At 41.0% G+C, this 12,854-nt stretch overlaps 1 protein-coding gene and 1 long non-coding RNA gene across 2 annotated transcripts in view; one reads left to right on the top strand and one right to left on the bottom strand.

Annotated features, from left to right (window-relative positions):
• Positions 1 to 6,072: 6,072 nt before the first annotated feature.
• Positions 6,073 to 12,854, bottom strand: part of commd5 (COMM domain containing 5) — a 7,606-nt gene continuing 824 nt past the window's right edge. Inside the window, exons 2-7 of the mRNA XM_016569343.1 lie at positions 9,398 to 9,552; positions 9,088 to 9,116; positions 8,914 to 8,964; positions 8,754 to 8,849; positions 7,827 to 7,902; positions 6,073 to 6,988 (exon numbers count right to left, since the gene is read on the bottom strand). Of these exons, the coding sequence (XP_016424829.1) occupies positions 6,887 to 6,988; positions 7,827 to 7,902; positions 8,754 to 8,849; positions 8,914 to 8,964; positions 9,088 to 9,116; positions 9,398 to 9,552 (509 nt within the window). The 3' untranslated portion in view covers positions 6,073 to 6,886. The remainder of the gene's footprint in view (positions 6,989 to 7,826; positions 7,903 to 8,753; positions 8,850 to 8,913; positions 8,965 to 9,087; positions 9,117 to 9,397; positions 9,553 to 12,854) is intronic.
• The window catches only part of LOC107753219 (uncharacterized), a 13,918-nt gene continuing 13,350 nt past the window's right edge, over positions 12,287 to 12,854 (top strand). The window contains exon 1 of the long non-coding RNA XR_001641443.1: positions 12,287 to 12,297. This is a non-coding gene — a long non-coding RNA (uncharacterized LOC107753219). The remainder of the gene's footprint in view (positions 12,298 to 12,854) is intronic.

The raw sequence follows: 12,854 nt of genomic DNA, 5'->3' as shown, positions 1-12,854 counted from the left end.
GAGCTCGTGTTTTAAAGGGCAACTAATACGCAAAATGTACTTTTACATGTTGTTTGAACGTAAATGTGTTTTGGCAGTGTGTGTACACAACCACCCTATAATGATTAAAATTCACCTGCTCCTTTTTTTTAATCCCCATAAATAATAAGCAGTGTCTCAGAACAAGCCGATCACAGAATCCGTAAACTGTGATGTCCATTTTACAAGCCCCGCCCACGACTGTTTACTGCCGTATTAGCAGAGACCCCGCACTGAGCGAGCCGCACACAATCCGCCACGTTTATCTTCACGCTAGAGCATTTGAAAGCAGCATTCAAGTAAGAAATGTCTTCTTATTAAAGCTATAGACGTTATTCAGCCCAGAGCAGTCAGTGATTTTCTGCTTTTCTTTTATTGTTTGGGTCATATTATCAGCGTAGACAGCAGTATAGGTACTGTATATTATGCTGATGTCACTTAATACACAGATCTAATATAGCTTACAGTGAAAATTACAATACAATACAATTTTATTTATTTAGCACAATTTAAAAACAACTAAGGACGTTTCTTCCTCTGGTGATATTCACAATCCCGTAAGCAACGTATTTCCAATTGCAACATAGACAGGAACGGGGGATCAGGAATCTTGTACCCTCCGTGACTTGAATCAGAAACCGTTTCTACGGTCCTTCGTAGATCAAGAAGAAACAAGCAATCATAAGCAAGCACTGTGGTAACTTTTTGTGCAGATGTGCACACAGGCAAGACAAATATACTCAGCAAAGAGAACACCAAGCGACGGCTTGCCAAACACCACACTGGCGCCATCTTGCCTGTGTGACTACGGGACTCCTGAATATCTGCTTATCAACTTTGAGGTTATTATCAAACCAAACACCCAAGTTTCTGACACATGTGGTACTGTACGGTGACAGAGATGTAGTTTCGAAATTGTGTACACATTGTTCATTGGGACCAAACACAATGAATTCAGTTTTACTCTCATTGAGGCACAAAAAATTTGTTGCAAGCAAAAGTTTTAGTTCATCCAAACAATCCAATATTGGCTTAATGGCATGCTTATTACCACGCTAGTGAATATAAAAGGGAATATGAATTTGGGTGTCATCTGCATATAGGTGGAAAGAGACCCCATATTTGTTAAAGATAAACCATAGAGGACACATATAAAGGGAGAACAGTACTACACCAAGAATCGATCCCTGAGGTACACCAGATCTTAAGTGTATCTCAGAGGAATGATGCCCAATATTGACAAATACCTCCTATCAGTAAGATATGACCTAAACCACTGTAATACTGTGCCCCGTAAACCAACACATGCCTCAAGAATAGATATAAGAATATCATGGTTGACCAGATCAAAGGCAGGGCTAAGGTCTAACAGAACCAGAGCCATACACTGGCCAGAATCCCTAATCAACATGATATCATTTAAAACTCTAAAGAGGGCTGACTCCGTGCTGTGGCAAGATTTAAAACCAGACTGAAATTTTTCATAAATAGAATTGTGAGACAAATAAGATTGAAGTTGATTTAAAACACCTTTCTCTAGAATTTTAGATTAAAAAGGCAAATTTGAAATGGGACGAAAATTAGTCAACAATGTGGAGTCCAGGTTGTTTTTGTTTTTTTAAAGATGTAGTCGCACTGTGGCAAGTTTGAAGTCATGAGGAACAGTCCCAGTTTGAAGACATGTACTAATAACAGACAACAAGTCAGGGCCACATTGTGGGTTTCAGGCTAGACATAGTCTTGATCAAGGTGTTCAGGTTAACAGACTAAGTGGAACCAGAGTATGGAACACCAACCAATTCATATGACGATATTGACATTGTAGACGTGATTTGAGAAATCTTATCATTAAAATAATTAGCGAAATTCTCACACAGAGTGACAGATGCCTCAGGAAAAAGGTTGAAATTTGGATGAAGAGCAGACTCAATGGTAGAAAATAAAATATGTGGCTTATGGCTGTTTTGTATAATTAACTCTGAAAAATATCTACACTTTGCAGCCTTAGCAGCTCGCTGAAATGCAGAGAGAGTCCCGTAACATTTCATATGAAACTTGTAGTTTGTCTTTTTTCCACTTACGTTCTGCCCTTCTACAAATCTGTCTAAGGGAACGAGTGATATAATTATGCCAAGGTATTGGATTATGCTTATGTTTTTCACCTTTACTGGTGTAACAGAATTTAAAATATTGGAACAATTATTATTGAAAAATACTAAGATGTTCATTAACATTCAAGTGACAGGTGAGAGAGTTCATATCCTGAGTAGCACCTAATAGAAAATTCTTCATTTGAGGCATCAGTACATATACGAGTCTAGCGTGGCAATGATGATTGACTTGGGATATTTCCATCAAATGACACAGAGAACAGTATGGGCAGATGGTCAGATATGCCAGCATCCACAATTTTTTATATCCAACATTGACAGACCACGAGATAAAATCAAGTTCAAAGTACGCCCCTGAACATGAGTAGGTCCAGACACCCATTGCACAAAATCAAAAGAATCAAGTAAGCTAAGAAAGTTTTTTGAAAGTGGTTTAGAGTCACAGCACACATGGATGTTAAAGTCTCCCAGTATTAAAATTCCTGTCATAACTAGTGATGATTTCGCTCAAAAATTGAGCAAATTCATTAAGAAATCCTTATTTGCATTGGGTGGTCAATATACTATATGACAGCAAAAACCACAGGGTTCACCAGAGAATGTTGAAACAGCAGAACTTCAAAACAGCTATGAGTCCCAGTTGATAGACCGCGACAGAGGTACGAGTTTTTAAACACTGTCGCCAAGCCCCCACCACGGCCAGATAACCGAGAGGAATTAAAAAAACTACAGCCCTGTGGCACCAGCTCAGTGAATGGACTTAAATCTCCAGGTTTAATTCAAGTTTCAGTGATACATAAGGCATCCAGAGATAGCGGAGTAAAAAAGTCATTAAATATAAATGTCTTATTTACCAGAGAGCGCGCATTGATTAAAGCCACATGGAATAGCAACACCTCTCCCTGGGGTTGCGTTGATCTACAAATCGGTCGAAGATTAGAAATATTTACTCCACCACGACGAACACGCAGAGGGAGGCAGCACAGAAAGACAAGGCTGGGGACAACAGGTCAAAGCCATCGATACGATGCATCCAGCGAACGCCAGTGAAGACATAACCCGCGGATCATCCCAGGCCCGACAGACAGCATGCTAAACACAATGGCGCCATCTTGAATACAGTTACTCCACTACAAGTTACAAGTCACCAATTCCGAAACAACTTGATTAAAAGTCTTAAAGAGTATCTGATTTTAACAGTACTTAAGTATTTTACTTAATAGGCTCAAAGAAGCAAATATAGGCTCAAAGAAGCAAAAGTCAAAGAGACATGCCAGTGAAAAACTGTAACATTGTGGAGAAGCTGGGGAAAACTGGCAGAAGCAAGTATGCATGTGCACGTATTTCTTGGAAAAACTAGAACAAACAATAAGCCAAAAACCTCAGGGAACAAAAAAACAGAATAACAGCAAACAGACAAGCATTGCATTCAACAACTCACAAAGAACTAAAGAAACACTAGGGCTATATATATACACACACACACAGGGGAATAACAAGCTTAACAAGACACACCTGGGGAGACTAATCAAGGGGAACCAATGAACAAACCCACTACAAACTGACTACAAACACCACGGGAGACAGGCAGTGACATAAAAGTCCAAGACAAGGCACAGAGAACATGTAACAAAAACAAAGAAAGAGTTAATTTGTGAGAAGAGCAATCACGTTTATTTCCTAAAACCAAAATGAAACTGAACACCTTAAAATTGCAACAACAACATCCGTCAAAAAGGTCACTTCAGTAAAACGGATAGATAAAATAATGTTGAGTAAAATTAAAAGTCAAAGTCTTCTTGCACTGGATGTGCTGGTTTCAGCTGCAGTCATGTCCTCATCTCATATATAAAACACCTGTGAATCTACTTGCTAAGGAACTCACATCCACGTAAAGTAGCCTTGTTGACAAGTTTTGGTGAGTAAGGGCAAAACGCACAAGATACAGTAGTGCCCTGTAATAGGCAATATCACATCTTTTGTAGTAGAAATAACCTGCTGCAGAAAAAGCTAGTTCCATGCAAAATGTAATGTGTAACTGCAACACTCATTTCAAATGTAGTGGAGTAAAGAGTAAAAGTTGCTAATTTCCTTGATACTCAGTAAAACTACAAAGTATCCGAAAAGATACTCAAGTACAGTAATTACATTTACTCAAATACGTTACACCTCTGGATTTTAACATACACGTGTGTATTTGACAGTTTAAGCACAATACGACATGAAGGAGAACTTAGTTTAGTACTCACATGCCGTGTGACAGATGCTTTCTGTGCGTTTGCTTCAGATGTGTGCTCTCAGAAAACCCTAACTCAGAAGTTTAAACTGATATGGCTTTAAAATGCATGTTTTCAGCGAGATAGACATGATAATCAAAACCAAACAGATGTTTTTAGCAGAGTACCTGAGGTAGGAGCTGTAAAGGCACAGCTCTATTCTGGAAAAGGGGGCGGGGAGCAGCAGCTCATTTGCATTTAAAGAGACATGCATTAAAACAGCATGTTTCTGCTTCCACTCAAAATAGGTATTTTCAAAATGATATAATAAATGACCTGTGGAGTATTTTGTGCTCAAACTTCACAGACACATTCTGAGGACACCTGAGACTTATATTACATCTTGTAAAAAGGGGCATAATAGGTGCCCTTTAAAGCTAAACACACTGGAATGAATAATTCACTGAAAATGCAACAAGTCTCTGCTCTCTCTGGCATCTCTGATGTAATCAGCAGGGTTTTCACATTAGTGCCGTTTTGGACTGATTGTTTGAATGCATTCGAATACAAATTGTGTCAAATTATTTGAATGTATTAACGATTTTTAAATCAATCGCATACGTTAAGCACACACCGCTGACAGCCCTAAAATATATATAGGGGTTGAACATATTTTATTTCAAACGCGGAGAGACATCAATACACACATTTTTCAAGTTTAAGTCCACTGAAGTTAATCTGCTCTCCTGTCTGATTTGTTTGTTGGACAAGTTGGCGGATTCAGCGTTATGATTGGTCAGATCACCTGTCAATCAAGCTCTTAGTGCAGGGTCAATTGCGAGCCACCCAGGATCTCTCTGGGCCATACCTTCCCCAGTCGATGGGATGATCTCAAGACTGTGTGCACCATCCCATTATGCAGGGCTTGTCTGTCACACCAGGCTCTGAGGAAATGGAGGTGATGTTTGAGTAAGGAGACATGGAGTCATGCGATAATGTAAGAGTAAGTATAACCTATACATAACTGCATTCATGTTGTTTCTGTATGATGAAAGGGACTCAACTTACAGCAGGGCACTCGGAGCCAGATGTCCTTAATTGACAGACAGACTCTAGAGCCCTTGTGCCCCAGTCTGTATTTGACCGCGATCAGAAATGAATGAATCTGGATAGACCGGTGGAGATCTGGAAGAATGTTTTATAGAGTGACCAAACTTTCTGGACCCCTGGATCAGCTGTGTGTCTTTGAGCAGAAGAACACCCTCTCCATAGTCAAACGCGGAGGTGCACCAGTCTTGTTATGAGGGTGTTTTGCTGTTGCAGGAGGTGCAGATCTTGACTATATGAAGGACATTACGGATTCTTGGAAGCATCAGGCCAATTTAGCAAAGATTGTGGTGCATTCGGTGCAGAGTCTGAAGCTTCATCATCTATGGACTTTCCTGCAAGGCTGCATCCCAAAGTATACATCCAAATCTATCTAAGACCAGTTAGATGCGAAAACTGTACAGAAGAAAAATAACTAGAATGTTGTGAATAAAATGTGCAATACACGGCACTAGGCAGCTGCTATACGACACCCTTGTGTGAGATTGATTAACTATATCAAATCATTAGAAATATTAAAAAAGCAAGAACTCATGGGACGGCAGGGCACAAGGAATGAGGCCGCTACTGAAGCGTGGTTACAGACGATAGTTTATTAGAGCGAATGTCAGTAATTATCACTAAAACTCACCCTCTTCTAAAAAACAAAACCAAAAACCAATGACAATCTACAAATTTAAAAAGACGAATATCTTTAATGTCTTTAGAGCAGGAAATGTTTTGATTCATTGAATACAAATGTTCTAAAGGACTGTTACAAAAATTAAGCAGTTTTTTCATTGCTGGATATTTAACTGGTTGAGCAAAAAAGGCCATGGCTGCTTGAGGTCTCCGAGTCGTCATCAGGAGATAAACAGGAATTGTATTACAACACTCTTCACTTGTTAGCTCTTCTTTGAACAAGGCTCTGTTTTAACATGCTGACTCCTCATATGGGTGCTTTATAAACGAGTCTTTGTTACTGCTGCAGCTCATTAGCTGTGAGTATAACGTGCACACTTCCCTCAGCCCTGCACACCATCTGAGACACCCACAGCTTTCTCACCTCACAGATGTGACTCGACCACACACACACACACATGATGTGAAGCTGACATTCACCACAACCCTTCTGTACTGCAGCATGACTGCAAGACTTGACTTCATGCCTGTACAAGGATTCAACGCATGCAAAACCACTGCAGATCTTCAGAAAACAAGACGACAGGCATTTATTTTTACAAAATGTAGAACAAAAATGTGTTGACAAAGCACTGCTGACAAACAAGACACAGTTTCACACAATTAAGCTTGGCTGACCAAGTACAAAAGAAACAAATGGTTTATACAAATGAATTCAGCACAATTAATACAATTTACCAAATATTAGAAAAGTGTAAATCAAATAAAAGATCCGATATCTCGTCTTGCAATAGAATATGATAATATGATCCATCAGTCTTGTATTCTGAGAATACTCCTCTTCTCTATATCATTCATTTCCTTCAAAATTAGAGAAACATTGTAACGAAGTTCCTGGAACTTGACAACTGGAACCTAGAAGAGAGAAGAAAACCAGATCAAAGCAATCGAATGAATTCAGAAGACACAAATCAAACACACTGCATGCGTGGTACGTCCATGAGCTCTCAGACTTGTGTTTAATGGATGAAAATACCATTCGGACAAGAGGAGGGTAAATGGATGGATTGCATATTTTCTGCAAAGCACTAGACCTGTATATACAGTGGGTACGGAAAGTATTCAGACCCCCTTAAATTTTTCACTCTTTGTTATATTGCAGCCATTTGCTAAAATCATTTAAGTTAATTTTTTTTCCTCATTAATGAAATACTGAGCATTTTTCAGTTTTTCTTTTTTAATAAATTTGCAAAAATGTCAACAATTCTGTGTTTTTCTGTCAATATGGGGTGCTGTGTGTACATTAATGAGGAAAAAAAATTAACTTAAATGATTTTAGCAAATGGCTGCAATATAACAAAGAGTGAAAAATTTAAGGGGGTCTGAATACTTTCCGTACCCACTGTATGTGTGGGATACAGTAAGAGGTAAGTAATGCTTACAATGTTTTATTGTGTATTTTTTTGTAAGTAAAAGTAAGAGAATACAGAAAACAGGTATATCTAATAAACAGGCCTACTAAAAAAAATCCAAACAATAAACTATAAAACTATTAAGTGTTATTAATCAGAAAATGATACAAATCTTAAAGAAAATTATTAAATTATTATTTTTTCCAGTAGCTTTTCAATGAAAAAAACTCAGCTGCTGATAATATAGACTTTGTTTTTGATACATCTGTAAATATCAGATAATTTAATAGAGCTAAATGTCTTCTACACGTTTCAGTGATTACTACATACTCTGAAATTACCTCGAATCGATGCAAATGGCCATCAGACAGTTTCATCTGCATGAGAATGGAGGGCTGCAAAGCTCGAGACAGCGAGCTAAATATCACACAAACATTAATAATGATCAATCATATGATGCTCATGTGCTTCTGTTCACATTAAATATACACATCTGCACAACTAATCAAACACAAATAATAACCATGCTCATGGTTAGTTAATAGTGATCATTCAGTGTTAGCTACAGCGTTTTTTAAGATAAGCTTGAGTTTGTATTTGTGGAGAGAATAAGCAGACGGTGCTGTGGCTTCTTATACCAGTGTGAAGATGAACTCATTAACAACGCTTGCGGTGGATGTGCAGACACCGTTCCCACACTTTCACACTTTATGGCTATAAAATCAGCTCTTTAATATGAGCCCTTGAGTATGAATTATTCACAGTATTCAGTCATTGTATTCATGATCTTTACTCTCGTGTATTAATTTATGGAGATCACTTTATTTATATAGCACTCTTCCCTTTGCTTCATATATTCGACTCTCGTCTTATCCACCTTATTTTTCAATGCAGAAGTAAGCTGTTTTCTGTCAATGTGCGAGACGTCCGGTTCATTAGCCGCTGTAGGGCAAATGTATTTATGCAAACTCTAATAGCAGTTACACTGTAGAAGCAGAAAGTATTAATAATGCAGTAACTGACACTTATGATCTTGAGCCGTAATACATACAGTACAGAACTGCTCTAATCCACTAGTTTCCTAAACAACAAATGGAGTTCTGCTCATTTTAGGGAACTTTGTGAAATATTTGTATGTTTAAGACCAATCGATTAGAGACGAGTGTCCGTGCACAACACCTTATTCCTTACATGTTTATTTGTACACAGAAGACCTTTACATTCTGAGATCAGCATATGTCTATATAAAACCATCATTACTAGTGTACCTTGTGGAAATGGCAACGTCGACTCTCCATTTAAAGTCCTGGATCTTTGCCAGAGTCGGCCCTCGATGTGTGTCACTGATATTGATGGAGGTCTGCCTGGAGGAGCATTGAGAAATGAGCTGATATACAGCATAATAGAGTTGATGCGCTCCAATCATACCTGCTTCCAAACACAGCACTGGACACGTCTGCGATGAACTCCTCAGAAACCCTGGTGATACACAGCACCCATAAATACAACACATCACTATAAACACATATCAGGATCAACACCAAAAAAAGTGACTCTTCATTGATTAGTGTTTGAGAAAAAACTTTATGAGACATCCCCTACCGAAGCGCTCGGAGATCCTCATTAAAAACCTGAAACAAAGAGAATTCAGATATTCAGTGTTGCATGCATCTGATGAGTGTGCATGCTCTACAGAAGTAAGAAATATTCAGGGTCTGACAGGGTTAAAGATGTATTAGTGCATTTAATTGTATTTTCCTCTCAGCCGCCAGGCGGCACAAAACCTCAGCTTTTCAAGAACTTTCAATGATGAACGTTTACACTTCTGAGTAAGTGAAGACGAGCGCTCGAGTAATTAAACACAGCAAACACACAGAGTCAGCGGTCTGATGTGAGAAAGCTATGAGCTAACCTCTTGTCTTAGAGATGGCAGACACAGAGCTTCTTTGAGAAGAGCGTACAGTCCAGCCACGGCGTGGTTAAAGCTGTCCTCTGAGACCAAGCCGCTCTCTGAGATCAGTCTCAGAGACTCACGGCAGTCCAGACCGTCCACGGCCCTCAGCACCGCTGCAACAGAACAGAGTCAGCAGATCAGAACTCAACAGAGACCAGACAGAGACAGAGCACAGAGACCAGACAGAGCACAGAGACAGAGGACAGACAGAGACCAGACAGAGACAGAGGACAGACAAAGCACAGAGACAGAGGACAGACAGAAACAGAGCACATAGACCAGAGCACAGAGACCAGACAGAGACCGAGACAGAGAACAGAGACCAGACAGAGACCGAGACCAAACAGAGACAGAGACCAGACAGAGCACAGACAGAGACAGAGGACAGACAGAGACAGGGCACATAGACCAGAGCACAGAGACCAGACAGAGACAGAGCAGAGACCAGACAGCGACCGAGACAGAGCACAGACAGAGCACAAAGACAGAGACCAGACAGAGACAGAGACAGAGCACAGAGACCAAACAGAGACCGAGACAGAGCACAGACAGAGCACAAAGACAGAGACCAGAGCACAGACAGAGACAGAGCACAGCACAGAGACCAGACAGAGCACAGAGACAGAGACCAGACAGAGACAGAGGCCAGACAGAGACCAGACAGAGACAGAGCACAGACAGAGACAGAGGCCAGACAGAGACCAGAGACCAGACAGAGCACAGAGACAGAGACCAGACAGAGACAGAGCACAGAGGCCAGACAGAGACAGAGCACAGACAGAGACAGAGCACAGAGACCAGACAGAGACCGAGACAGAGCACAGAGACCAGACAGAGACCGAGACAGAGCACAGAGGCCAGACAGAGACCAGACAGAGACAGAGCAGAGGCCAGACAGAGACCAGAGACAGAGCACAGAGACCAAACAGAGACAGAGCACAGAGACCAGAGACAGAGCAGAGCACAGAGACCAGAGACAGAGACCAGACAGAGACAGAGGCCAGACAGAGACCAGAGACAGAGATCAGACAGAGACAGAGACAGAGACAGAGACAGAGCACAGAGGCCAGACAGAGACCGAGACAGAGCACAGAGGCCAGACAGAGACCAGACAGAGACAGAGGCCAGACAGAGACCAGAGACAGAGCACAGAGACCAAACAGAGACAGAGCACAGAGACAGAGCAGAGATCAGACAGAGACAGAGTACAGAGGCCAGACAGAGACAGAGGCCAGACAGAGACCAGAGACAGAGCACAGAGACCAAACAGAGACCGAGACAGAGCACAGACAGAGCACAAAGACAGAGACCAGAGCACAGACAGAGACAGAGCACAGCACAGAGACCAGACAGAGCACAGAGACAGAGACCAGACAGAGACAGAGGCCAGACAGAGACCAGACAGAGACAGAGCACAGACAGAGACAGAGGCCAGACAGAGAGCACAAACAGAGCACTGAGACCAGAGACAGAGACCAGACAGAGACAGAGCACAGAGACCAGACAGCGACCGAGACAGAGCACAGACAGAGCACAAAGACAGAGACCAGACAGAGACAGAGACAGAGCACAGAGACCAAACAGAGACCGAGACAGAGCACAGACAGAGCACAAAGACAGAGACCAGAGCACAGACAGAGACAGAGCACAGCACAGAGACCAGACAGAGCACAGAGACAGAGACCAGACAGAGACAGAGGCCAGACAGAGACCAGAGACAGAGCACAGAGACCGAGACAGAGCACAGAAAGAGACAGAGCACAGAAAGAGACAGAGCACAGAGACCAGAGACAGAGGCCAGACAGAGACCAGAGACAGAGCACAGAGATCAGACAGAGACAGAGCACAGAGACCGAGACAGAGCACAGAAAGAGACAGAGCACAGAGACCAAACAGAGACCAGACACAGAGCACAGAGACCGAGACAGAGCAGAGACCAGACAGAGACAGAGACAGAGCACAGAAAGAGACAGAGCACAGAGACCAGAGACAGAGACCAGACAGAGACAGAGCACAGAGGCCAGACAGAGACCAGAGACAGAGATCAGACAGAGACAGAGACAGAGCACAGAGACCAGAGACAGAGCACAGAGACCGAGACAGAGCACAAACAGAGCACAGAGACCAGAGACAGAGACCAGACAGAGACAGAGCACAGAGACCAGAGACAGAGAAGAACAGAGACAGAGACCAGACAGAGACAGAGCGACACGCGTCATAATCTGAAAATTCCAACGCTCTCCATTGACTTTGTATTGCGAGAAGCTGCTTCCTTGACATTTCTGACTTGCAACAAAAAACAGAACAATGTCTGAAAGTTGCTGTGTGACAACGTGTACAGTAAACAAACAAAAAAACCCAGAACTACGTTTTTATAAGCTGTCGACCCAAAAAACGAGCGTTTAAGGACACAAAAGTAGAGCGCAATGTGTCATATTACTCTGAGAACTACTGGATGGAAACGTAATCGGTGACAGTAAACACTCATTATTTTTAACCATGCCAAAGGATTATTTCTCCACCCGATGTGAACCTGAGAGGAGGATATACTGAGAAACTAAATTGTATTGGTCTATGTCAGTGTCCCTTTTCCTTACCTTCCTTTTGTTTGAGAAATGATCTAACTGAATGAAATACCCCGACATCTACAACCATTTGTGTTCTTAAACGCTCGTTTTTTGGGTCGACAGCTTATAAAAACGTAGTTCTGGGTTTTTCAGCTTGTCACACAGCAGCTTTTAAACATTGTTCTGTTTTTTGTTGTAAGTCAGAAATGACACTGAGGCAGCTTCCCGCAATACAGAGGCAACGGTGTGAGCGTGTCGCTCTGTCTCTATCCCACGGCAATGTTTTCATCGGTTAGGGACCCAAGATGTGATTAAAAACTGAATAAATAAAACAGGCCAGAGAAAAATTATTAGTGATATACTGCAAATGCAGTTAATATTGTATTTCTGTCACATAGAAATAAGCTTTTGACAGTAAAGTGCTGATTGAATATGTAAGAGTATGGTATTGCTGTCGGGATAATAACTGACAATGACTGACATAATAATAATAATAAATAACTGGATGGCTTTTTTATTTACATGACATGCTTAGATTCAGATGATCAATATAATTTATTAAATTATACGTCCACCCTATGAATATGAATATATATATATATATATATACTAGGGATGTGCGGGTCTAGTCGACTAAACGGTACAGCTCCTACTAGTCGACACTGAAAACAATAGTCGATTACACGACAGAAAAAAAAACATGATTTTATCATTCAAATTACCGTAATTTTAACATTGCATTTAAAACATTTTAAATAACAAGTTAAAATAAAACGTTTGAAAAATAATACATTATTTGTAAAAGTTTATCTGGGCGGAAACTAAATTTTTACCTCAGACCTCACATG

This window comes from Sinocyclocheilus rhinocerous, unplaced genomic scaffold (genome assembly GCF_001515625.1).
Source record: "Sinocyclocheilus rhinocerous isolate Xijiao unplaced genomic scaffold, SAMN03320098_v1.1 scaffold1402, whole genome shotgun sequence".
In the NCBI taxonomy this organism is placed as follows: Eukaryota; Metazoa; Chordata; class Actinopteri; order Cypriniformes; family Cyprinidae; genus Sinocyclocheilus; species Sinocyclocheilus rhinocerous.
This window is presented reverse-complemented; position numbering and strand designations above follow the sequence as displayed.